The sequence below is a fragment of the Prionailurus viverrinus genome, chromosome B2, assembly GCF_022837055.1.
Source record: "Prionailurus viverrinus isolate Anna chromosome B2, UM_Priviv_1.0, whole genome shotgun sequence".
NCBI classification, from domain to species: domain Eukaryota; kingdom Metazoa; phylum Chordata; class Mammalia; order Carnivora; family Felidae; genus Prionailurus; species Prionailurus viverrinus.
In genome coordinates this window covers 29,146,577-29,168,375 of record NC_062565.1, presented here as the reverse complement: position 1 = coordinate 29,168,375, position 21,799 = coordinate 29,146,577, and the positions used below count along the sequence as shown (strand labels likewise).

Here is a 21,799-nt window from a genome sequence, read left to right as displayed (position 1 = left end):
AGAAGCTACGGATACAAAAAGAGTAAAAATTAGCTCCCGGGTCTTCAGGATCTTGCAATTTGGTGGGAAGTGTATAAACAATGGAGTGTGGGAAGCACTGTAACAATATGGGACAACAAGATCATCATTCACAATCCATTCAACACATTTCTCCTCATCTAAAAAAATAAACATCAAGTTGTATAAGACCCCCTCTACCCACTAAAAAGAGAATATTTCATGTTTTGGAGCATGATCACCATGAAAGCAGTTATTTTGTGGTAGTGGGGAGGGCTCAGAATTTAGAATTAGAGGACTTGTTTCAAGTTGTCTCTACCTTACATTAGCTGTAGGAACCTCGGGAGGTCCGCGCAGACCTTCAATTCCTTCTGTAAAATCTACTTCTCTTTATTTGATTGTTGTGGTCGGAAGAAAGTGAGATAAAGAACGCAAAAAGACTTCCTAAATTATACACTATCGAATCGTTACTATTTTCTTCTCCTCTTAGTATGAGATCATGAAAGAGATGATTTTATCATCCTTTCTACACCTCTTGAAAGACCTTGGTCAACCTTTAAGATAACAAAACAGTTCTCTCTCTTCGCCTACGGATCCTTAGGAAAATGACCTCCAAATGTCCATCAGGGATGTATTCTCAGGGAGCAACAGACATGACTTCTACTAAAAAAGCCAAATCAGAAGGAAATGAAGTTCCATGAGGGAGTCCTCAAGCGCCACGCCTACGGGCCGTTCTCCAAACTGCAGCCTCCAGCCACGACTGCAACCCACACCTCATTTTCATTTCTCATGAGTCAGCCGACTCCATGTCTCGGAGGACCGGGGAAGGGCTCTCTGGTTACAGTAAACGCATCCGGCAACGACTATGGTAAGCCCCTCTATCCGCCGGCGGCAGCCAGACTCTGTGGTTGCGGTTTGGAAATCTACGCGGGAAGTGGGCGGTGGGTGGTGAAGCGGTGGTGGGTTGTGCCTCGGAGCTGTCCAATCGAGGTGCGCGATTCTGTGCGCACAGAGGGACCTCCGATTGCCGCCTCCCTCAACCGATTTCGGGTTCCCGGGAGAAGCAGCCCCTTGAAACTGTTAAGGGTGGGGGCGGGGCTTTGTGTCGGCGTTGGGAGCTTCGTCAATCGTCGCGCAGCAGGGCTGTGAAAGACAGCAGCAGGAGCCAATCAGCGAATCGGCTCCCTCCCGGCACGAGCTCTAGCGCCACTGGGTCGTGGCCGTTACTGGTGGCGCGCGCGGGGACTCAAAGTAGGTGAGTTCTGGGGGCCTCGCCCACGACTCCTCGGGTGCCATCTTGGTTCTCCCGGAGGGCGGGAGGGGCGTGCCTTGGGTGCGACTGGGTGGAGGATACTTGGAAGTTTGCTTCTCGGATTATAATACTCATCCTTACTTGACGCCCCTCCCCGAGTTTAGGTATGAGACATTGGGCCTGGAGGGAACCCACTGGGGTAGGGATCAAAGATGGTGGTCCACTGGATTGGAGCCAAGGGTCCCGGGCTCCCGCCAAATCCTCCAGTCTTAAGGACGGAGTTAGCACTATCCCCATGGATGCGTCCTACTTTCCCTGTCAACAATTAACCTCTGGGATGGCATCCTTCTAAGTGAGTTCCACCCATCCTGTTTTGAGTTTTCATCCCCTTTCAACAGGAGGGCAGGGTTAATTTTATGTTTGGTTTGAACAGTACCAGGTACACAATAGGTACTGTCGAGCGAATATGATGTGCCCTAGGGGAAAAGACACAGTTCTGCTGGTCCAGTTCTCGAGAGGGTGTGTGAAGGCAGAAATGGAAAGTACTGGTTACAATATAGTGAGAAAGGTTAGGGGAAAGACAAGTTTACTGACCACTGTGGAACATGTGGGTACACAAAGAACGCCAGAAAGCAGGGAAGACTCCAGGAAAGGCTTTGTTGGAAGTGACATTTGAACTGAATCATAAATCATGGGTAGGAGTTGGATCAGAAAACTAGGAGTTAAGGGCCAAGGTACTGGCTAAAGCATGCAGGTGTGGGAGACAACAGGAACTGTGTTGGGAAATTGGGGAGAAGGTCCATATGGCTGAACCATAGGCTTTGGGGCAGGGGAGCATACATTGTAGGACCTGAGGTTCAGATCATGGAAGGTCTTGCTATGGAGTTGAGATTTTACTTTATTCTGTGGGCATGAAAAGCCACCAAATGTTAAACAGAGGATGGACAGTATCTTGGTCATCTTGGGCAAGTTCTTGAACCCATGTATGTTGCAGTTTCCTAATCTGAGAAATAGAATATAGTAATAGTTGTTTACAAGATTCTTGTGAGGACTTAATCTGTATATATTAATATATGTACTTATATGTATATATGTACATATATAGGGATAGATAGATAGATATAAACTAACTAGAGCAGTGCTTCACACATAGAAAGCATGTATGTATATCAGCTGTTAGGATTCTTTGCAGTTTACTCTGATCATACTGAGATGTTCTGGCAAAGTGTAAAAACCATGGGCTTTGCCTCCAGAAGCATATTTATTCTTGTCCTTTCCACCTACTTGCTATGTTATTCTGAGCAACTCATTTAATATTTTTAGCATTACTTTCCTAAATGCATGCCTCCTATGTCTGCTATGCCTGACATATACCACAATGCCCAACACATAGTTGATGCTTAGCATAATTTGGCTCCCTTTGAAATGTTTTTTTTTTCAAACTGTGTGTTGCAAATCAGCATTTAAAAAATAGAGAACGGGAATGAAAACTATCAGTATATTGTATATCCTAAGGCAAACATTGTTTCTGAAAATGTTTGTCTCTGTACGTAAGCACGTGTGTTTGTATATATTTGTGTACTTGGGACCTTGTAATATTTATCCCCCACCAATATTTATTTTTTATCATAGTCACAAATTTTTATTTAGTTTTGAGAGAGGGAGAGCATGTGCATGTGTGTAAGTGGGGGAAGGGCAGAGAGAGAGGGGGACAGAGGATTCAAAGCTGGCTTTGTGCTGACAGCATAGAGCCCAATGTTGAGCTCCAACTCACTAACCATCACAAATATTTTTTAATTAAATGTTGTGATAGAGATGATGATAATGTGTTTCTTTCCCAGGTCATGGAAGACACCCAAGCTATTAACTGGGAGGTTGAGGAAGAGGAGGAGAAAGAGATACCCAGTGAATCCTTGGGGTGTAGCTTGGAGCCCGTAGGACGACTGCATATCTTCAGTAGTGCCCATGGACCAGAAAAAGGTCAGAGGTTATTAGATGCTCGAGTACTGACACAGGCCCCTTATTTTTATGGGGAGGTAGTTGGAAGGTTGCAAGAAGCTTATATATATTTCAAGGAGATCTGAAAATGTTTTTCACTGGGAATGGAGAAGAGGGGGCTGATTGAATTGATTGTTCCAGGCAAGTGCCCTGGACTCAATGGGCTCAATTTTACTTTGGTAGGAGAAGGTGAAGAGATTCAGATAGAAATTGAGCATAGTCTGGAAATGGATGGTGGCGATGGTTGCACAACAATGTGAGTGTACTTAATGCCCCTGAACTGTACACTTAAAAATGGTTACATGGTAAATTTTAACATATATTTTACCACAATAGAAAAAAACCCAATATGGATGGATAGATATTGACAATGAATAACATTGCTTATATTCTTCAATACTTAGGTGTACTACAGCCTTTTATTTTCTTGTGTATATGGAGACCTTGAGTTAGTAGTGGGGTACTTAACAGGAATATTTTCCTGATAGCAGGCCAAGACTCTGGCCTTAATCTATCTACCTCTCTAATTCTTAGATTTCCCTCTGTATCTCGGGAAGAATATGGTAGGCCGAATGCCTGATTGCTCTGTGATCCTGCCCTTTTCATCCATCTCCAAACAACATGCAGTGATTGAAATCTTGGCCTGGGACAAGGCACCTGTCCTTCAAGATTGTGGCAGCCTCAATGGTACTCAAGTCCTAAGGCCTCCTAAGGTCCTAAGCCCAGGGATGAGTCATCGGCTGAGGGATCAGGAGTTGATTCTCTTTGCTGACTTGCCCTGCCAGTACCATCGCCTGAATGTTCCCCTGCCCTTTGTTTCCCGGGGCCCTCTAACTATAGAAGAGACACCCAGGGTACAGGGACGAACTCAACCCCAGGGACTCCTGTTGGCTGAGGACTCAGAGGAGGAAGTAGGTATGTTTGTGTATTGGGAGGGTGGGTGAGAAGATGGGGATAGTGAGTTTAAAATAGTCAACTTACTCCTTTCTATTCTTTATAGATTCTCCTTCAGAAAGGTGTGTGGTGAAAGAACCAAGAACCTGCCCTCTAGCTGCAGTGGTTCCAGAGAGGTGAGTGCAGAGGACCAGATACTTGAGTCTTCAAAAGGAGGAGGAACCAGGGCTATAGGATCCATCTCTGAGAGATGATTATCATGAAAGTGGGGCCGGGGAATTGCACATAGTCTTTTGCTCAGCTGAACTTTCATTAACCTGATGTACCAAGTAGAGAACTAATTGCTGGGGAGAAAAAAACAGCTACTGCCTTGTGTCTGCTCTCAGGGAGCTCCCTGTTGAGTAGAATATTCCTTCTTGGGAAACATGCTTTAGATTCTTTCCTTTCTGTTCCCTTCACAGTGATGAAGAGGGGCCTTCCCCTGCCCCAGATGGCCCTGGGCCACCTTTTGCATTCAACCTGGACAGTGACACAGATGAGGAAGAAAGTCAACATCCAGCATCAGGAAAGGCCTCCTCAACTGCCAGAAGAGGCTCCACTGCAGAGACAAAACAGTCTACAGCTATGGCAACTGAAATCCAGCTTGAAAAGAATCAGTGTTCGGTAAAAGAGAGAAACAATGACACAGAAGTTGAAAGGGATGCAAGGAATGGGGTGGTCCCACTTGGGGTGATACTGGAGAGGAACCAACCTGCTGGGGAAGACAGTGACACAGATGTGGATGATGAGAACAGGCCTCCAGGAAGGCCTGCTGTGGTCCATTTGGAAAGGGCTCAGCCTTCTGACTTCATAGACAGTGATACTGATGTGGAAGAAGAAGAGATCCCTGCAACCCCAGCTGTAGTTCCTATGAAGAAGAGGCAAATCTTCCATGGAATTAGTACAGGGAGTCCTCGGACACATGCCTTGGTACATCTACAGGAGAGCCCAACTGGTAGTGATACAGATATGGGGGAAGGTGAGATCCAGCTGGCAGTCCCTCTAGAGAGAAGCCGAGCCTCTGTGGTGATTGACAGCAATACAGATGGTGAGGAAGAAGTCTTAGCAGCACTCGCTTTGGCACATCTGAAAGAGAGCCGAGCCACTACATGGAACAGAGATACAGATTTGGAAGAGGATAGGGCCCAACCTGTGGCCCTTCGGGAGCAAAACCAAACCTCTACTGGGAGAGACAGTGACACAGACATGGAGGAGGAGGGGCTCCCAATGGAAAAGAGAGGAACTGTTTTCAAGGGTCACACAGACAAGGCATATTCAGAAAAGAGGCAACCTCCTCCCCAAAACAGTGATCTAGGGGTGGACAAAGATAAGAGCTCACTTGGGGTCCATCTGGAGAGAAGCCAAGCCTCTGCCACAGTGGACATCAACATACAAGTGAAGGAGAAAGTGCCACCAGAGTCAGCTGTTCTACTTGTGGAGAAGCATCAGGTGCCTGTGGTATGGACAGATCAAACAGATGTGGAAGTAGAAGAGGGCCAAGCGAAGCTGCCTGTGATGCATCTAGAGGAAGCCCAACCTCCATCTGGGGACTGTGAGACAGATGTGGAGGGCATATCCTTAGCAGCTTCAGTGGTGGCAGATACAAGAAAGAGCCAGCTTCCAGCAGAAGAGGATGCTGGGGCAAAGAGGGCTGTAGCTGTTCTTGAGCACAAGAGAGATCTTGAGGCGAGGGCCCAGGGTGGGTCACTTGTGTCACAGGTGGAGCAGGATCACCTCCCTGTCTCAAGGGAGGATATTAATGATCTGGTGGTCACAGGCACTTCAGGGGAATCCAGCCAGCCACAGAGAGAGGGAGCCCAGACCTCCATAGAAAGGGAGAGAGAACCACATATGGACAGGACCCAGGACTCTGGAGACAACCACGGTGGTAAGTGCTGGCTTTCTCCCTTGACCCCTAAAAGAAACAATGCTTATAGAGTATCTTAGTCCATTTGGGCTGTAATAATAGAATACTGGTGGCTTATAAATAACAGAAATTTATTTTTCACACAGTTGTGAAGGCTGGTAAGTCTAAGATCAAAATGCCAGATTGGTCATGTTCTGGTAAAGACTTGCTTCCTTGTTCATAGGCAGCTGTGTTCTTACTATGTCCTCACATGGCAGAGGGCACAAGGGAACTCTCTGGGGTCTCTCTTTTTTTTTTTTTTTTTAAATTTTTTTTATTTTAACGTTTATTTATTTTTGAGACAGAGAGAGACAGAGCATGAACGGGGGAGGGGCAGAGAGAGAGGGAGATACAGAATCTGAAACAGGCTCCAGGCTCTGAGCTGTCAGCACAGAGGCCGATGCGGGGCTCGAACTCACGGACCGCGAGATCATGACCTGAGCCAAAGTCGGATGCTTAACCGACTGAGCCACCCAGGTCCCTATGGGGTCTCTTTTTAAGGGTACTAATCCCATTTACGTGTGTTCTATCCTCATGTACTAATCATCTCCCTAAGGCCCCACCTCCTAATAAACTCACGTTGGAAATTAGATTTCAGCATATGAATTTGGGGGATACACACATTTGGTCCATTGCAGAAGGATTTGGGTTAGGGAGAAAATGGTAGAGAGAGTAAGGAATTAAGGGTCAGGTAGAGTTTTTATTATCGATCCTCTATTCTTCCTCCACCAGATTCTGAAGACCTGGACCTACAGGCTACCCAGTGCTTTGTGGAGAGAGACAATCAGAATCTGGAAGGTGAGGACATCCATGTCATGTGGATGTTGGTGCAGGTGGGACCTGGGAGCCCAAAGTGGTGGTCCTTGAAGGTTGTGAAAGCTAGCATGGGTGAGGCAAGAAACCAGGAATGGGACCCTGGAGTTCTGTGGAGGAGCTGTGCTTGAGTTGGCTTTTCTTGTGCAACAGCCCAGAGCATGGAGGATGAAGCCACCCAGGCGTTTCTGGTTACTCTACCCCAAGAGCCTGGTCCTTCCTGCTATAGCTTCCAGGATACAGGTATAAGCTATTCTGTCTTTCATGCTCCTAACTTGGCATCATTGCTTTCTCCCTCTACATGTTTTTTTCATATTGTTTGACTTTTGCTGATGTTTCTCCATCTCCATCATCTTTTTAATTTTTTTTTTAAGTTTATTTATTTATTTGAGAGAGGGAGAGAGAGAATCCCCAGCAGGCTCTCGTTGTCAATGCAGAGCCTGATGCGAGGCTCAGTATCCCGAATCATGAGATCATGACCTGAGCTGAAATCAAGCCGGACACTTAACCAACTGAGCCACCCAGGCGCCCCTCCGTCATTTTTAAAGAGGCTGCTATGAGAACTTTTTTTTTTAACTTTATTTATTTATTTTGAGAGAGAACGAGCTGGAGAGGGGCAGTGAGAGAGGGGGATAGAGGATCCGAAGCGGGCTCTGTGCTGACAGCAGAGAGCCTGATGTGGGGCTTGAGCTCATGAACCACAAGATCATGACCTAAGCCGAAGTTGGATGCTTAACCAACTGAGCCACCCAGGCACCCCTATGAGAATTTATGTATGTGTGTGCGGTCTTATTTTTTAGACAAATACTAAATGTTATAACTGTCCTCCTTATTCCCAACTTTCCTTTAATAATCCATTTAGGTTTACTGTTCATGAATTTATCTTAATCTTTTCTCAACCTGTTACATTTTCAATCTGTATCTCTCTCTCCCTCTCTCCTTCCAGGTACCTTGGATGAGCCGTGGGAGGTCTTGGCAACACAGCCATTCTGTCCGAGAGAGTCTGAGGCCCCTGAGCCCGAGCCCATTGTTGGTCCTCTTGATGCCCATGGATCCTGCCTCTCTACACCTTGGACAATACCACAAGGCCAAAATCCAGGAAGCCCAGTTCACATAGAGCCATTGGGGATTCAGGACAAAGGGATGCAGACTATGGAGAAAGACATGGGGATACCAAGAGAAGCAGCAGAGGGGGTGGCCCCTGAGAGAGGACCATTGGACAGGGAAACTGAGAACCTGCCATCAGGAGAACAAGAAGATGTGATAGGAGAAGAAGAGTTAACCAGAGGGATACAGGTGTTAGCTAGAGATACTCAAGGACAAGAGTCTGACCAAAAGGTGAAAATTGCAAGTATTAAAAGAAATATGGAGAGTTTGAACGTAGAAATTGAGATAACCAGGGAAATACAAGAGAAAGAAATAGAAAAGCAGATTCTTGCAAGAGAAATATTTGAGAGAGAAACAGAGAAACTAGTACTAGAGAGAGAGGGTGAGCCAAATGGATTAGGAGTTGAGGTACCGGAAGTAATACTGGAGAGAGGCCCACAGAGAGGGGAGACTGAGAAAGGGAGCCAGGACCAGGAAGGGCAAGCCTCCAGTCCAACACTAGAGCTTGAAACAGGGACAGGCGGTCACCAGGGACTTGCTTCAGCCTCAGTAGCTTCTGGGAGCCAGTCAGGTGGAGGAGAGGGAGTCCCAATGAGCCCCAGGAGGCAGCAGAGAGGTAAGTGAAGACAGAGGGGAACCCCAGGTTAGCCTTCATGCTAATCAACCCCCAAGTGACTGACTGCTTAGACCTCAGCTACACTTGTTTTTACTTTCTGTCTAGGCCACTTGACTTGTGAGGTGCCACCTGCTGAGAAGGCCTTCGGGGTGAGAGCTGCTGTTTCTGCCTCCTCCTATTCCACTGTTCCTTTCCCTAACCTTGCTCCAATCTACTCCTTTCTCTGTCTTCCCAGTTTTAATCTGTTGTCACCACTCCTTAGTTGGTTTCTTTCCCTTTCCCTTGGCACCTGTCATTTTCTGTATCTGTTTTTCAAGTTCTGTCTCCCTGTACCTAACTCAGAATATCCATTTTTTTGTGTCTTTTCCCTCTTTTTTCCAACCATCCTCTTATTGCCATCATCCATCTATGGAGAACACTATTCTAGCATGAGGTGGGGTCTGTGGGAACGAGGACTGCTCCCTCCCCAGGAAGTTTCCAGTCTTAGGAAGGGAGGTCATAGACAAGTGAAATGCCAGGAACACAGTCTAACCATAAACAAGTATCAAGAACAGTATTCAAGTACTGTCTTTCTTCTTTCTGCCTCTTCCTCCCTCACTTGCTTCTATTTCTCCTCAGGGTGATCAGGAATCCAGAGATGCTTGTCAGCCTCCTGCAGTGCCTGAAGCTTCAGCCCCACACCAAAACCCCCTCCTCTTTCAGAGTCAAAAACATCCTGTGCCTCAGCCCTTCTGTTCTTCCTCTCCATCTTCTTTAGAGCCCATTCCCAGGACCAGGCAAAACAGGAATCAGAAAGTTCCAGAGACTCCCTTGCCAAAATCCAAAGTCAGGCTCCGAGGGTCCTCCAGGAAGACACCCTCTCCAGTTTCTTCTGTAGCCCTTGAACCTCATACTGCCATTCCCACAGACCAACCCCTCAGTGCTGAGCCCACATCTCAGGTCACTCGGGGCAGGAGACGTAGGTCCTCTGTGAAGACCCCTGAACTGGTTGTCCCCACAGCCCCTGAGCTCCAGCCTTCCACTTCCAAAGACCAGCCTGTCACCCCTGAGCTCACATCGCGGATCACTCGGGGTAGGACACAAAGGTTCTCTGTCAAGGCCCCTGAAGTAGTTGTCCCTACAGCCCCTGATGTTCAGCCTTCCACCTCTAAAGACCAGTCTGTCGCTCCTGAGCTCATATCTCAGGACAGGACACATAAATTTGTAAAAACCCCTGAACTGGTTATTTCCACAGCCTCTCAGCTCCAGCCTTCCACCTCCAAAGGCCAGTTTGTCCTCACTGAGTCTGTATCTGGGGCTACTCAGGGCAGGGCACGTAGGTCTTGTGTCAAGACTCCCAAAGCAATTGTCCCCACAGCCCCTGAGCTCCAGCCTTCTACTTCCAAAGACCAGCCTGTCACCCCTGAGCCCACATCTCGAGTCACTCGAGGCAGGACACGTGGGTCCTCTGTCAAGATCCCTCCTGAATCAACTGTCCCCACGGCCCCTGAACTCCAGCCTACCACCTCCAAAGACCAGTCTGTCCTCACTGAGCCCACATCTGGGGCCACTCATAGCAGGATACCTAGGTCTTCTGTCAAGATTCCTGAGCTAGTTGTCCCAACAGCTCCTGAAGTCCAGTCTTCCATCCCCACAGACCAGTCTGTCACCCCCAAACCTACATCTCAGCGCAGGACATCCAGGTCTTTTGTCAAGACCCATGAACCAACTGTTCCCACAGCCCCTGAGCTCCAGTCTACCACCCCCAAAGGCCAGTCTGTCACCCCCAAACGTAAATCTCAGGGCAGGACACCCAGGTCTTCTAGCAAGACCCCCAAACCAGTTGTCCCCACAGTCCCTGAGCTCCAGGCTTCCACCCCCACAGACGAGCCTGTCACTCCCAAACTCACACCTCGGGCCACTCGGGGCAGGACACAAAGGTCCTTGGTCAAGACCCCTGAGCCAGTTGTCCCCACAGCCTCTGAGCTCCAGCCTTCCATCTCCACAGATCAGCCTGTCACCCCTGAGCCTACATTTCGGGCCACTCGGGGAAGGATACATAGGTCCTCTGTCAAGATCCCCCAACCAATTGAATCTACAGCCTCTGACCTTGAATCTCTCAACCCCATAGATCAACTGGTCACCCCTAAGGCTATAGCTGAGGGTGGTCAGGGTAAGACACTAAGGTCTACAGTAAGTGCTGTGCCAGTTCTTACCACCCATGAATCCCAGAATCCTGACCCCATAGGCCAGCCTGTTCCCCCTGAGCCCATCCCTCAAGCCAACTGCAGCAGGAAGCGGAGGGCCACAAGGAAGCATGGGTCCTTCACAGCTCCCATTGTCCATGAGCCCCACTCTGCACCCCCTGAACCTAACTCTCGATCCTCAAAGAACCAAAGACGAGCAGTGAGAGCAGTGGAGTCTCTTAGGACCATTCCCGAGCCTGCTCTTGCCCAGCCTCCTGAGGCCCCCACTCATGCTACCCAGATCCAAAAGGTAGAGGCAGCAGGCAGATCTGAGTTCACCCCAGAGCCCCAGTCTAAGCCCTCTCAGAGCCGCAAGAGGCCTTTGGCTACTGTGGATTCACCCCCACTTCAAAAACGGCTCCAACAGAAGACTGTGTCCCTCCACAAAGAGGAAGAAGATTCAGCAGAGAGCCCAAGGAAGGACGAGGTGAGGTGAGGGCTGGGGCCACGAAGCTAGGAAAGGGCTTGGAGGCTCGGAAACTCCCAGCAAGATCTTTCTCAATCCCAGGTGGCAGTGATTCCAGGACCAGGCAAGAGAAAGAGAGACCAAACAGAGGAGGAGCCCAGGGGAATCCCAAGCCGCAGCCTTCGGCGGGTCAAACCTAACCAAGAGTCCACAGCACCCAAAGTAGGAGAGAAGGGGCCTGGGGCTTGGTGGGAGACAGACATGGGAAGATGGGAGGAGACTTAGGGGTTCAGAGATAGACACTGATGGCATGGGTTGCCGTGACCAGCTTAGGCTAACTCCCTCCACAGGTACTCTTCACAGGTGTGGTGGATGCCCGTGGAGAACGGGCGGTGCTGGCCCTGGGTGGGAGTCTGGCCAGCTCAGTGGCAGAGGCTTCCCACCTGGTGACTGATCGAGTCCGCCGCACGGTCAAGTTCCTGTGTGCCCTGGGGCGGGGGATCCCCATCCTCTCCCTGGACTGGCTGCACCAGGTGAGAGGCCAGGAGGTGATAGCACACCAGCAGAGATATTGATGGCAGAAGACTGCTCACATGATGCTCTAGAAAGTAGTGAGGGGAAAGGGGGTAAAGGAAGACAAGGGAGGTGAATGAGGCAGAAAGCTTAAATCAAAGAACATTTCATTAGCTCCGTCCACATGCTGAGCAGAAGAGCTGGGTGGTAGGCTGGGCTCAGCTTTGATGCTCACTGCTGCTATCCTTAGTCCCGCAAGGCTGGTTGCTTCTTGCCCCCGGATGAATATGTGGTGACTGATCCTGAGCAGGAGAAGAACTTTGGCTTCAGCCTTCGAGATGCCCTGAGCCGGGCTCGGGAGAGAAGGTTGCTAGAGGTGAGAGGCTGTCTTCTGCCCCATGCTTCAGGCCTCCTTCCTGAGGCTCTCCAGCTGTTCATGGGTTCTCAGTGCATACATCTATGATCTTCACTGTTTTCTTCTGCTTAGGGCTATGAGATCCATGTGACTCCAGGAGTCCAGCCACCACCACCTCAAATGGGAGAGATCATCAGCTGCTGTGGAGGCACTGTCCTACCCAGCATGCCCCACTCCTATAAGGTATGGGTGGTATGTTTTGGGTCTAGTGAGGTGGCAGTTAAAGAGGTGGCTGGAATGGGAAAAGTTTGGAGAATACTGGTATGGATAGAAACACAGAGTAGTGAGAGGGTGGGGGTAAGCTCTGTGGTATATAAAGGGATAGGAATGTAGGAGAGGTTTGCTGATTCCAAATGGATTTTTATTTTGCATTTTTAATATTTTAAATATACACAAAGGGAGAGAGAACTTCCATATATCAATGAACCTCCATATATCAGTCACTCAGATTTAACAAGGTAGCTTAGATTTTGCTATATCGTCTGCATTTATCCCTTTTTTTTTCTTTGCTGAAGTACTTAAAAAAAGTTTTGTAAAGTTTATTTATTTTGAAAGAGTATGAGCAAGGTAGGGGCAGAAAGAGAGGGGAGACAGATCATCCCAAGCAGGCTCTGCGCAGAGCCTGATGCGGGGCTCAGACTCACAAACCATGAGATCATGTCATGGGCTGAAACCAAGAGTCAGATGCTTTACTGACTGAGCCACCCAGGCGCCCCTTTGCTGAAGTATCTTAAAGGAAACTACAAGCATCATATTATTTCCCCCTACATACTTAAAGTATACTTCTGTAAGAAATGATATATGTTTGTTTACATAATCACAATGCCATTATTGATCCATAACAAAATTAACTTGTCATTTTCTCAGAGTCCATTAGTCAGATTTTTCCAATTGGCCAAAAATGTGTCTTTATAATTCAAGTCAAGATTCAGATGAGGTCCAAGTATTGCCACAATTGCAATCTCCTTTTTTTTAATGGTTATTTAAAAAAACCTTTTTAATGTTTATTATTATTATTTTTTAATTTTTATTTATTTTTGAGACAGAGACAGAGCATGAAAGGGGGGAGGGTCAGAGAGAGAGGGAGACACAGAATCTAAGCAGGCTCCAGGCTCCAAGCTGTCAGCACAGAGCCCAATGTGGGGCTCGAACTCACAAACTGTGAGATCATGACCTGAGCCAAAGTCAGACGCTTAACTGACTGAGCCACCCAGGCGCCCCGAATGTTTATTTACTTTTGAGAGAGAGAGAGAGACAGTGCAAGCAGGGTAGGGGCAGAAAGAGACAGAATCTGAAGCTGGCTCCAGGCTCTCAGCTCTCAACACAGAGCCTGAGGCGGGGCTCAAACCCACGAACTGTGAGATCATGACCTGAGCCAAAGTTGGAGGCTTAACCAACTGAGCCACTCAGGCACCCCTGTTTATTTTTGAGAGAGAGTATGCTTGCACATGTGAGCAGGAAGGGGCAGAGAGAGAGGATCCCAAGCAGGCCCTGCCCTAACAGCACAGAGCCCCAACTCAGGGCTCCATCTCATCACCCCTGAGATCATGACTTGAGCTGAAATAAGTTGCTTAACTGACTGAGCCACCCAGGCTCCCCTCACAATTGCATGTCTCTTAATTCTCTTTTACTCTAGAAGATCCCCCCCCAACCCACCCAGCCTTTCTTATTCCATTGACTTCCTGCAGAAACTATGTCAGTTGTTCTTTAGAATGTTCCAGTCTGGGTTTTTCTATTTGCTCCTTTGCTGTGTAATTTATCTTGTTCTTCCATCTCTTACATTCCTTGTAAATTGTAGTTAATTTTAAAAGCTTGAATAAATTCAGGTTCAGTTTTTCTGGGAAGAGTACTTCCAGCAAGTGTGCTTCCTATCAGGAGGTATATTGTAGCGATGCTGAAACTGATTTGTGGACTCCAAACCTATTTCTAGGATTGTTTTTCACCCATGACTTTGTCTTTGCTCTCTGTCTTTCCCAGCCTCAGAGAGTTGTGATTACATGCTCCCAGGACTTCTCTCGATGCTCTATTCCATTTCGGGTTGGGCTGCCCATTCTCTCACCTGAGTTCCTGCTGACAGGAGTGCTGAAGCAGGAAGCCAAGCCAGAGGCCTTCATCCTCTCCACTTTGGAAATGTCATCCTCGTGAAAACATCACCACAGTACTTACTGTTTTCCCTCCCAGACCAGTAAATAAAGTGTTAGAAAAGATTTGGAAGAAAGAACCTAGGGCTTTAGAAAGAATTGGGGTATACTGACCTGATTTGTCTTGGAACATGGGTGGGGCTAAAAAGGCTTATGGATAAACAAAAAGATAATGAGATTTTAGCCACAGTTGGGTTTTTTTTTTTTTGGTTGTTTTTTTTTGGTTTTTTTTTTTTTAGTAAACAACCTAGTCTTTTATTTGCCCAAGGCTGGCTGTTGCAGGCACTAAGGCCCCAAAACTTCCAGAAGGGATGGAGGAGGGAGGGGCAAACCATCCTGCCTACCAGGTGCTACCTGCCCCCATCCTGCTTCCTGCAGGAAGCGGGAAAGGAGATGAAGTCTACATTTGTGCCATCAAGTATCAAGCCTGCTTTCAGATACTATAAATACTCAGTTGCTATTGAGGAGGAAACTGAGGCACTCTGACTCCCCAGGCCTCTATCTGCCAGTCCAAGTTTTTGCCTGCTCTCTCTCTCCAGAATGAGCTGCAGGCAGCCCTTTGCTGGGGGAGGGTCTCAGGAGCCCATCTCGTGGACTGTGTGTGGGGGAAGGCCAGCCAGTATCAAGGGCTGGGGCAGCAGGAGGAGGGGTGTGTTTGGAAGAGCAGCTGCTAGGAGGGGGGAGTCAGCACTGAATAGGGACCCCAGCTGGGGTTCCATAATGATATCAGTGGGGGACAGCCAGAGCCCTCTGCTGTCTAGAAGGGGAAACTGAGGCAGAGACCCCTCCCATCTTTGAGAAGGGAGGGGCCTCCTATAAGCTATTCAGGTCTATTTACCATCTCCACAAAGACACTACAGCCCAGGAGTTGGAGCATGTCAGTGGTCACTCAATGTTTAGATTGAGACACAAGGAGTGGGAGGCAGCTGGGTCACCTGATGAGACACAGATTTCTCAAATGGCCACTTAGAGATGGGTAATCCCATTCTCAGATATCATAAGTGGCTGCCCTTAGCAGGACTGATGTACTTACTGCTGTGTGGCACACATGGTGTCCTGCCTCCTGTTTGGAAGCCATCTCTCTCCCTCTTTGACTGGGATTCTTATTCATCCTCTGAAAGAGAGTAGAAACAATTTTAGTGTCAAGAACTTGAAGGGATGCTTGGAGTGAGTAAATTTGAGGTTGGAGGTATGGAATGCTACCATTATTTTCCTCTCTCTTCACCCCATCTTGTTAGAAGTGTTCTTTAGTTTTGACTTTGAGCAGATCTTTGCACTTTTCTGGCCTGCTTTTCCAGTATTTATAAAATTAGAGCTTAGGTTTAATTTCTGTGATAAATAAATATTCACTCTGTGCCTTATGGTGTAGTGCAGGTTTTTTTAAAACATCTTAAATTTATGTATTATTTATTTATAATCTTACATCTTATTTATGTATTTATTTATTTTTGTCTTTAAAGTAAGCTCTACACCCACTGTGGGGCTTGAACTCACAACCCCAAGATCAAGAGTTGCATGTTCCACCAATTGAGCCATCCAGGTGCCCCTTAAATTTAAAGTTTAAAAGTTGGTTGATTTCAATGATGTGGAGAAATTGGAACCCTTATCACATATTGCTGGTGGGAATATAAAATGGTTCAGCTGCTGTGGTAAACAATCTGACAATTTCTAAAAAATTAGACATAGAATTACCAAAAGACCCAGTAATTCCACTAGTAGGTGTGCACCCAAAAGACTTAAAACACATGTTGAAACAAATACTTGTACACAGATGTTCATATCTATACTTCATTAGAGCCAAAAGGTGAAAAGAAAAATATTCATTAACAGGTGAATAAACAAATGTGGCATATCCACACAACAGAATATTATTCATCTATAAAAGGAGATGAAGTATCAATTCTTGCTACAATGTTTTGAGAATGAACCTCAAAAACATTATACTAAGTGAAAGAAGCCAGACACAAAGTCACCTGGGATGATTCCACCTACATGAAATACTTGGAATAGGTAAATTCATAGAGACAGAGTAGAGTAGTGGTTGTCAGCAGCTGGGAGAAGGGGGAAATGGGGAGTGACTGCTTAATGGGTATAGGGTTTTATTTTGGAATGATAAAAATGCTTTGGAACTAGATAGAGGTGGTGATTGCACACATTATGAATTGTATTAAATGTCACTGGATTGTTCTCTTTAAAATAGTTGTTTTTATGTTATGTGAATTTCACTTTAATAACAAAGATGGGTGATTAGTTAGTGGCTTTTCTGCAAGTAAATTATACTTAAGTTTGTAAAACTTTGGTGTAGTAGAAAGAGCATGAGATTTGCCACATACTGCTGACTTTTAAACATATAAACATGTCTCTCTTTTTTAATGTTTGTTTATTTTTGAGAGAGAGAGAGCACACACGCGCAAGGGGGGAAAGGGCAGAGAGAGGGAGACAGAATCTGAAGCAGGCTCCAGGCTCTGAGCTGTCAGCACAGTAGGACCCAAATAAATATTAGTCCCCTTGCACACTCAGAATCTTGTACTGTGTGAAACTGTCTATGGCCTTGAGGTTCATGGGGCGCCTTACAGTACTAGCTGTCTCTATACCCCCATTTTAGCACTCATCTGCACCTTGACTTAGTGACATTGAAGTGCCCCAGTTTAAACTTCTGGAGAAGAGAGATCTTTTCTTGTACTTCCAATGAATACTATAGTAGTACAAATAATGTATTTCTATCAGGGTCCTAGCAGGAAATAACAGCACAGTCAAATTAGGATAATTGGAGAGAGTTTAATACAGTGAAAATGACAAGGAAGTTGGGAGAGTGTAGAGAAATCATAATGTTACAGTACCCTAGTACTCACAGCTCTATTGTGACCACCTCTAAGTCCAAAAGGTTGAGAGGAGAGAGCAGTTATGCAGAGAGGGCTTCCTCAATAAAAGCTGTGATTTTCATTGATTTAGTCCATTCGGGACAACCTCGAACAAGAAGGGTGAAGGGTGCATCTGGAGGGAAAACATAAGACTGGTATAGTTTACAACAGCACTGATTCAGAGGAGGGTGGGAGTACTGATCCTCCAACAGAAGGAAAGTAAAGGCTGTGGGATGCTGCCTGGCAATTTTCTCATCCATGAGCCCACAGGACTAGCAGCAACTTAGTTCTCATCTTGGTAAATTTTCTTTATATTCTTATGTCTGTAAGCTGAAGGATTTCGCTACATGATGTTCTAAGGTCCCTGCTATGGTCATAGGTACTGTGACTAGGTCCTTAGCAACATGATGTTTAATTCAGATGGAGGAAAACCTTATTTTTACTTTGCTTTTCAAAAATGTTATTCTGTAGGTATTACAAACAGGTCTGGAGGAAAAAATTCAGACAAAAGATCTTAGCGGTTTCTGACTCGTGGATGGTGGTCAGGCTTATGAGCTTGCAGAGTAAAGTCATAATTATCACAAGCTTGGGTAAAATTAACCTACTACAAAGTTTACAACACAAAATTTTCTATCACAAATATTTAACATTGTTATTCTCATGATTATAGATCAACAGCCTTTGGCATTATTAGAAATAATCTAAGTGTTACAGAGAAATTCTCTGTCCTTGGCAAGTGGAGAGAATAAGTTACAGAATAAACATTACTTTATGGTAAAATGGTCACTAACTTTTTAACAAGATGTAATAGGTGATTCAGACCTTTGGGTTTTCAGCCTCGGTCAACAGTCTTCCGTTCTCTCACCGTTTCCTATTTGAAGCGTTAACCGACGCTTTGTAACCTCTGACTTTGGCTATGTTTAGTGGCTAAGGTTACAGAAAAGGGGGTTTATAATTCTCGTTTTCTACAAGAACCCTGAAAGAAACGAACGAACTGTCTTCATTTTAGATGAGACAACTAGCCGAGCTGCGACTCAACCCACACGAGTGGCTGCAGAGCAGCCTACGTTTCTACTTGTCACTCAGAATTCTAACATTCCCTTCTATGACGCGGCGACCGCAGGCTCAGTCAAGGCGCCGGTACCCGCCCTAGGGACAGTGTGAAAAAAAAGCGCGCGGAGAACGCACGCAGAGGCAGCGGCGCGAAGGAGCCACGCCTTCCTGGGCAGGACCCCAGGCTGGAGGTGGGGGCGGGGGCGGGGCCTGCGGCCGCGGGAATCCCATACCCGCCCTTTTCCCAACCCCTCCGAGTGTCGCCATGGCCCCAACTCTGCTCCTCGTCCCTGCTGCCCTCGCCTCTTTCATCCTGGCTTTTGGCACCGGAGTGGAGTTCGTGCGCTTTACCTCTCTTCGGCCACTTCTTGGAGGGCTCCCGGAGCCTGGGGGTCCGGGTGAGCGGAAGGGATCGAGGATGAGCTCTGTGGCTGGAGGTGGAGCCGGACGAGAGCGAGGGAGGGCGGGGCTTCGAGACAAATGACAGGGGAAGTCCGGGAGAGGGAACTAGAACCTTGAAGCCCGAGAAGCTTCAGGGCTGACCGGAGGGCTAAATTAGGAACTCAGGGATTAGCGGTTTGGAGAGGCGGAAGAGTTAGGACTGAGTGGTGAGAGAAAAGGCGATAAGAAGCAGAGGAAAGGAAAGTGCTTTTGTAGAGAGGACTATGGAGAGGGGAGTGTTAAAAAGAGGGCACATTTGGAGTACCGAAAACACGAGGATCAGTCCAATGGTGGCCTCTCCAGCCAAGCCTTTTGTGATTGAAGGAATCCTCCTCCCCACTCTGAAGGAGGCCTGGGGAAAAGGGAAAGGGCAGAGAATGGAAAAGCAATATGGGAAAAACCAGGAGAGGAAGCATTAAGGCTTTTGAAAGCATTAAAGGACATGGCCTGGGACCCCCAAGAGGAGATTAGGGTAGGGGGTGTTTCCTGAAACTTTCTTGATCTTTTGTCCCCTTCTTGAACTCCCCCTAGATGCCCGCCAAGGATGGCTGGCTGCTCTGCAGGACTGCAGCATCCTTGCCCCCCTGGCTTGGGATCTGGGTCTCCTGATACTATTTGTGGGGCAGCACAGCCTCATGGCAACTGAGACAGTGAAGGCGTGGATGTCTCGATGTTTTGGGGTTCTTCAGAGGTCACTGTACGTGGCATGCACTGCCCTGGCATTGCAGGTATGAGGCCTTGGCCACTGAGTCCCCAAGGGAAACAATCTGTGAGAAGGGTGCCCTCAGTTGAAGGGGCAAGGACCTTAGCCTTCTGATAAAATGTGGGTTTAGGGGAATTTAGGGTGTTTAGGACTCTAATCTCAGCTTCCATTCCTCCACAGCACATATCCTTCTTCTTATCAAGAATGGTGTACCACTCCTCATTCCCCAAGTACCATATGTGCATTCTTACCTTTGCAACTTTGTTCATGTTGTTCTGCTTGAGATCCCTTTGGTGACACCTCTTTCAGTCCTACCCTTTCTTCAGAATCACTTCTTGAGGTCTCAAGAGGAGGCTTCCCAGTTAGTACACATTTGTTTTCTCAGTGTGTGCTTGGCACAGGCTACTTTATGTACCTATCTGGTCACCCCCGTCTGTTCTCTTAAGTCCTCAGGGTAGATACAGGTTATCCTTACATCCTTGGGACCCCACATGGGATGCTCCACATGGTGAATTTTTGTTTATGATGCTCATGGTAGAGGTGGGGAGAACTGCAGGCCAGCCTGGGGTGGGGGCAGCCTCTGGGTCTAGGTCTTTCAAGGGTAGGCTGCTGAGATACCCAGCCCCTCATCCTTTCCCAGTTGGTGATGCGGTACTGGGAACCTGTACCCAGAGGCCCTGTGTTGTGGGAGGCTCGAGCTGAGCCATGGGCCACCTGGGTGCCCCTCCTCTGCTTTGTGCTCCACGTCATAGCCTGGCTCCTCATCTTCAGCATCCTTCTCGTCTTTGACTACGCCGAGCTCATGGGCCTCAAACAGGTGAGGCTCCCAGATTCCTACCTGAGACCTCTGATTCCCTCTAGAATGCCTCTTTCCCTTTCAAGGATTTCCCTCCTCCTCCTCCTCCCATGCTCTTCCACCTTCCTCTTCTTTCAACTCCCTCACCTACTTCCTTTTCTTATAAAAGAGTCTCCCCTCAGCTTTCCCTCAAAGGTCAGAAACCATAGGCCTCCTGGGCCTAGCAGAGATGAGAATCAGGAGTCCAGGTCTCAGAAGGGTGGTTCTTAGGCCTGAGTTATAGAAGGGGAAGTTTCCTCCAAAGGGAGGAAAGAGGTGGCTAAGTTGCAAAAAGGGTTTGACTTCATTTCTAAGCTGTTCTCCCTCCTAGGTATACTACCATGTGCTGGGGCTGGGTGAGCCTCTGGCCCTGAAGTCTCCCCGGGCTCTGAGACTCTTCTCCCACTTGCGCCACCCAGTCTGTGTGGAGTTGCTGACAGTGCTGTGGGTGGTGCCCACCCTGGGCACTGACCGCCTCCTCCTTGCTCTCCTCCTTACACTCTACCTGGGCCTGGCTCACGGACTTGACCAGCAAGACCTCCGCTACCTCCGGGCCCAGTTACAAAGAAAACTCAACCTGCTCTCCCGGCCCCAGGAAGGTGAGGCTGAGTGAAGAGGTTCCAAGCCCTCTTGGTTCCAAGCCCTGCACTTCCTCTCCTTTAACATCCAGGCCCTGGCTGCTTCAGACCAGAGGCCCAAATCTATGGACTGAAGGGGCTGTCCCTTCCCTTGTTTGAGCCTCCACTCCTTGGGCCCAGCTCCATACCCTAAATTTTGAGTTTCAACCACTGGACCTCCAAGATCTTCTCACCAGCCAGGAAAAGGAGGTGGGAAACTTATGTCTCCTCACAGTTTAGGGCTTGATCCCCCCCTTCCCCTCCCACCCACCTGCCTCAAGAACCTCCTTATAAAGGAAGAATGGTGGGCCTGACCACTTCCCTCCCACTGTTACTTGATTCTGTGCCTCAGGGATCTCCTTCTCCTCCAGCTTCCCTTCCTAGGAGCAGAGTCTGCAGGTTTGATGGTAGTGCCTGCCCCACTGGCCTCTTTAGGCCCTGTCCCTGGCTCTGTCCTCTAACCTAGTTGAGAGGATCCTTCCGCTCTTCTGTTCTCCCGAGGAACACGCGCAGCAGAAAAATAAAATTCAGCCTTTTTTTCTACATATGCCATGTAGTCTGTCAGTGTCTTCTCTAGCCAGAGGGCTAACTTTGGGACGGAAGGCAAGCGGAGCCAGGGCACGCCAAACTCGAGTCTGGGCAGCCACCGCGCCCTCTGGCGACAGCTGGGCGGCGACCGTTCCGGCAGACCCACCCCCATCTCCCCGGTCCCCCTTCCTCCAAATTCCCCAATTTTCCCACTGCAGACCAGGGGACCCATGGAAGACAGGATGAAGCTAGAGAGTGGGGCATTGGCTCTGGTGGGGGAACCAGTTTCCAAAGTCGTTGGCTTCTGAGCACTTCTCCAGCCGCCCCGGCTCTCCACAGACCCACCGCAGCCTGGTGGTGGCCCTGGACCCCGCAGTAACAAAGGCTGTCGGGGTGGGGGGCCGGGGGGAGGCAAAAGAGTGGGGAGGAGCGGCAGGAG

At 47.9% G+C, this 21,799-nt stretch overlaps 2 protein-coding genes and 1 long non-coding RNA gene across 16 annotated transcripts; 2 read left to right on the top strand and 1 right to left on the bottom strand.

The window, feature by feature from the left end:
• The first annotated feature begins 585 nt into the window (after positions 1-585).
• On the top strand, positions 586-15,683 carry MDC1 (mediator of DNA damage checkpoint 1). 10 transcript variants are annotated; one of them, XM_047860668.1, is made up of 15 exons: positions 592-865; positions 3,091-3,229; positions 3,782-4,162; positions 4,248-4,317; positions 4,603-6,068; positions 6,819-6,884; positions 7,053-7,142; positions 7,846-8,622; positions 8,728-8,771; positions 9,250-11,274; positions 11,356-11,475; positions 11,604-11,786; positions 12,017-12,142; positions 12,254-12,364; positions 14,159-15,683. In XM_047860668.1, the coding sequence occupies exons 1-15, from the start codon at positions 863-865 to the stop codon at positions 14,324-14,326; spliced, it is 5,769 nt and encodes a 1,922-aa protein (XP_047716624.1). In that variant the 5' UTR covers positions 592-862; the 3' UTR covers positions 14,327-15,683. The 10 variants fall into 10 exon arrangements, 8 of the variants coding, with proteins under 8 accessions (XP_047716624.1, XP_047716625.1, XP_047716626.1 ...); XM_047860663.1 differs by having other exon boundaries at positions 602-865; positions 9,241-11,274; XM_047860666.1 differs by lacking the exon at positions 592-865 and adding an exon at positions 917-1,252 and having other exon boundaries at positions 9,241-11,274.
• LOC125166688 (uncharacterized) lies at positions 15,212-20,025 on the bottom strand. 4 transcript variants are annotated; one of them, XR_007152495.1, is made up of 4 exons: positions 19,632-20,025; positions 18,588-19,029; positions 17,175-17,316; positions 15,212-15,436 (listed from the first exon to the last, which is right to left on the bottom strand). It is a non-coding gene; the product is annotated as an uncharacterized LOC125166688 (long non-coding RNA). The 4 variants fall into 4 exon arrangements; XR_007152493.1 differs by lacking the exon at positions 19,632-20,025 and adding an exon at positions 17,975-18,110 and having other exon boundaries at positions 18,588-19,214; XR_007152494.1 differs by lacking the exon at positions 19,632-20,025 and adding an exon at positions 18,006-18,110 and having other exon boundaries at positions 18,588-19,214.
• NRM (nurim) lies at positions 18,441-21,379 on the top strand. Of its 2 annotated transcripts, XM_047860685.1 has the most exons (4): positions 18,443-18,634; positions 19,209-19,405; positions 20,021-20,197; positions 20,547-21,379. In XM_047860685.1, exons 1-4 carry the CDS (start codon positions 18,502-18,504, stop codon positions 20,826-20,828), a joined length of 789 nt encoding a protein of 262 aa, XP_047716641.1. In that variant the 5' UTR covers positions 18,443-18,501; the 3' UTR covers positions 20,829-21,379. The 2 variants fall into 2 exon arrangements, with proteins under 2 accessions (XP_047716642.1, XP_047716641.1); XM_047860686.1 differs by lacking the exon at positions 20,021-20,197 and having other exon boundaries at positions 18,441-18,634.
• Positions 21,380-21,799: the final 420 nt, after the last annotated feature.